Here is a 3,555-nt window from a genome sequence, read left to right on the forward strand (position 1 = left end):
CCGGCGAGGGGAATAACCCCGCGCTGCCAGCTCCGGAGTTTCGAAAAGCTCCTCCGTAACCGATCGAAAGGATTATCGGGGGGCCACATCGCCTTCCGGGGGGGGGGGAATCGCCTCCCATCCCGCTGCCAGCTCTGCCTCGCGCCGGGGGGGCTCGCAGCGTTGCCCTGCCCCGGGGAGGGGTGGGCTCCGGATCGGGCCCGCTCCGAGCCAGGAGAGCGGGAAGTCTGGGGGGGGGGGGGGGGGGGGGGGGGGTGGCTCCGCTCCGGGACAGGGGCTCGCCCCAGGCTTGCAAACAAAAAAAAAATAAAAATAACGCGGGTGGGCAGGCTTGCCTCGGCCGGGAGAGCAGAGGACTCCGGGGGGGAGAGGCAAAACCGGGCAGATTGGCGGAATGGTTTTCATTTCCATCTCTGGTATCTGATTTCCAGAACACTGTAAATTATTCCCCGTTCTCACCTTCCTCCCCACCCCCTTTCCTTTCCACCCCCCTCAAAAAAAAAAAAAATTAAAAAAAAAATAGGGAAATGCCTCTCTGGGAAAAAGAATAATAATAATAAAAAAAAGTTGATTAAATCCACAGCGAGTCAGTAGCTCTCTGCCTTTAATTGCTGCGGTGCGGTGCCGATAACACGTAGTTATCATCGGAAAAGTTGACCGAGGCGGGTTAAATAATTGAATCAGGACCTGGCTGTAATTCTGTTATTGACAAGGCGTGACAAGGGCTCGGGGAAGCGGCAGAAGCCGCTCCCGGGGAGGGGCCGGCCGCGGGTGACCCCCGGAGCGCGGAGTTTGAATTATGGAGATGGGGGGCCGAGAGGTGAGCGCGGACCAGAGGAGAACAAGATGACTTTTCACCTCGCCGCATTTAACTTTTAAATCCAAATAAACGTCTGGCGTTACTGGATGGCGGAGTTGGGAGAGAGAAGGGCTGATCCCGGCCGGCTTCGGAGCGCCCGGAGCGGGGGGCTGCCCTTCGCCCACCGAGCAAAAGCATCGCCCGAAAATAAAAAGTTGCGAAAGGAGGAAAGCGCATTTAAAAATAAATCTGGGCGGCTTGACGGGGTGGGTTGTTTTTTTGTTTTTTTTTTCCCCTCTTTCCTCTCTCCCTCGCTAAATTAATTATATCAAACATCTGCTCGCCCGACGCTGTGCTGGATGCCACGCACGCTACTTCGCGGTGCCACCGCTCCCTCCGACAGCAACAACAAACCTCGGCTCCTCGGAAACACCCGCCGGGAACAGGCGCCGCAATTACTCGCTCAGGTAAATTAGGAGTAGGTGCGGTACCACGGTCTAACGCCTTCCCCCCCCGGGCCCCCCAGGCAGGGGCAGACCCCAGAACTCGGCCGCTTGCGAGCGGAGGGAAGCGCGAAGTTTCTCACCTGCTTGGTCATGGAGTCTATTAGCCGCACGTAGAGGTCCTGCTCTGTCCGGACTCCTGGGGGGGGGAAGGCGAGACGGGTCCCGGTCAGGGGCTCGGCAGCGAACCGCCCCGGTCGCGTAATGAGCGCGCGAGGGCAGGCAATTAACGGCCGGCACCCGCGCCAGCGCGCGAGCACAACTCCATTTAAAATAAAAAAAAAAAAAAAAAAATATATATATATATATAAAGAACTAAAACCCAGAAATGGCCCCGTGGCAGAGCGCTCGCCCACTCCCCAGCCTGGCGCTGCCCCGACAGCCCCCCCCCCCCCCGCCCCGTCCAGGCCCACAGGCGAGACCCGCGGGGGCTGTCCGGCGTGGGGACCCCCGCCCCCGGCCCGGCAGCAGCGTGGGGAGGGGGGCAGCCCCCAGCAGGGACGTGCCGCCGGAGCAGCTATCGATCCCCCTCTTTTTTTTCCCCGGCTCCCTTCCCACTCGCAGCCCGGGCGGTTAATCACGCGAAGTGCCATCGACTTATCGATCCTTCGCGTTTTGTTTTCCTTCGCCGCAGAGCGAAAAGAGGCCGTGTTTACACGCGTGTCGTTTTAATCTCCGAAAAAAAAAAAAAAAAAAAAACACCAACCAAAAAAAAAAAAACCTTCGCGTCCCTTTCCCGCAAGGCCTCGAGGAAGCGAGCCGGGCTCTCCCGCGCCGGGCGGGCGGTCGCGAGTGGGGCAGCGGCCACTCACCGTTGCTGTACAGTAACTGGAGTTTGTAGTGGATCCCGTTGTTGGTTTTCTCATTGTTCGGCTCCTGCAAGCAAGGAGAAATAACGGTGTTTAGCGTGAAGAACACCTCCCTCCTCCTCCTCCCGACGCGCGGGTTTTTCTCCCCTCGTCCCCGGCGCGGGTGGGAATTGCCCGCTCGCAGGAATTCCGCGGGCGCCGGGGATGTGGCGGTGCGGGCGCGGCTGGGTCACCCGCAGCCCCTCTCGCCGCGGCCGCGAGTTTCGGGGCCCGGGGTTTGTGCGGAGGGGCCGTGACCGCGGGGGCACCCACGCGCGGGCCGGGGTCCCGCTGGGGCGGCCGGCGGCCCCGGGCCGGTTACACCGCGCTTAAAGGTCTGGTAAAAATGGGGGGAAAAAAAAAAAAGAAAAAGAAAAAAAGAAAAAAAAAACAGATAAGGGGCCGACTTACTTTCTCTTTCTCCACAAAGTCCACAAAAGCCGTTCTCTCAATCTCCACCGGCTGCCCCTGCCTGTCGTACAGCGCTAAGACGAAGTGGAAAAAATTGGATTTTCTGAGATTGGAAGGCGGCTGTTTCTCGAAATGTGCCCGAGCCAGCCCCACGCCGCTGCGGGAGAAAACAAGACAAGGCGTGGGTGAGAGCGGCGGGAAGGGGCGCGCAGGCTCCGCGGCCGCGGGGGGATGCGCGGAGCGGGGCGGCTGCGGCTGGTACGGGGCGGGCGGGGGTGGTCGGGGGAGGGGGGTGGGGGGGGGTTGGAATTTACGGCCGGGATGAGAAACACGGGAGGAGGAAAGCGGCGGGCGAGGGTCCGGCGGACGTACCTCTGGGCGGCCGTGTTAGCATCCACTACCCCCGCGGTGTGCATCCAGGAGCGGACGGGATTCATCCCGCTGCCCAGCGGCTCTTCTTTCATGGTCGTCCCGCCTCGTGGTATATTTTCCTGAATCCCAAACATTAAAACAAATTTGGGCAAAACCAGCTCCTAACCAAAAGGGGTTAAAATTGAGGGAAATGTCAGATACGGGGTGGGTTGGTTGTTGCTTGATTTTCTCTCTCTCTCTCCTTGGCGGCTGGAATATAAGAGATGACTTTACTCCCTGTGATCAGTAGGAGAAAAGCCCAGTTCAAGTCTTGCTTCCTTCTTCAATCTGTCCTGTATTGGCACGACATAAACAATTTACTGAGTACTTCTGTGCAGCGAGTTGGATGGCGTTCCAGTTTGGTGGTTTAAAAAAAAAAAAAAAAAAAACAAAAGAAAAAAAAAAGAAAGAAAAAGTGTAACTGCAGCCGGCGACACTGCGAGGTTGCGTTTTTTTTTTTTTTTAGGGGGGGTTTTAAAAGAATAAATATTTTTGTTGTTGTTTGCAGACGCGCTCAACGTGGTGTCATCCCAGTAAACCTCGGCGCAGGAGGAAAAAAAAAAAAAATTAAAAAAAAAAAAAA

At 57.3% G+C, this 3,555-nt stretch overlaps 1 protein-coding gene across 2 annotated transcripts in view; it reads right to left on the reverse strand.

The window, feature by feature from the left end:
* EBF3 (EBF transcription factor 3) overlaps positions 1-3,340 on the reverse strand; it is a 124,403-nt gene extending 121,063 nt beyond the window's left edge. For both annotated transcript variants that reach the window (XM_075423937.1, XM_075423936.1), the window contains exons 1-4: positions 2,934-3,340; positions 2,562-2,718; positions 2,115-2,178; positions 1,386-1,441 (exon numbers count right to left, since the gene is read on the reverse strand). In XM_075423937.1, coding sequence (XP_075280052.1) covers positions 1,386-1,441; positions 2,115-2,178; positions 2,562-2,718; positions 2,934-3,067 — 411 coding nt within the window. In that variant the 5' untranslated portion in view covers positions 3,068-3,340. The remainder of the gene's footprint in view (positions 1-1,385; positions 1,442-2,114; positions 2,179-2,561; positions 2,719-2,933) is intronic.
* Positions 3,341-3,555: the final 215 nt, after the last annotated feature.

Source organism: Opisthocomus hoazin, chromosome 6 (genome assembly GCF_030867145.1).
Source record: "Opisthocomus hoazin isolate bOpiHoa1 chromosome 6, bOpiHoa1.hap1, whole genome shotgun sequence".
NCBI classification, from domain to species: domain Eukaryota; kingdom Metazoa; phylum Chordata; class Aves; order Opisthocomiformes; family Opisthocomidae; genus Opisthocomus; species Opisthocomus hoazin.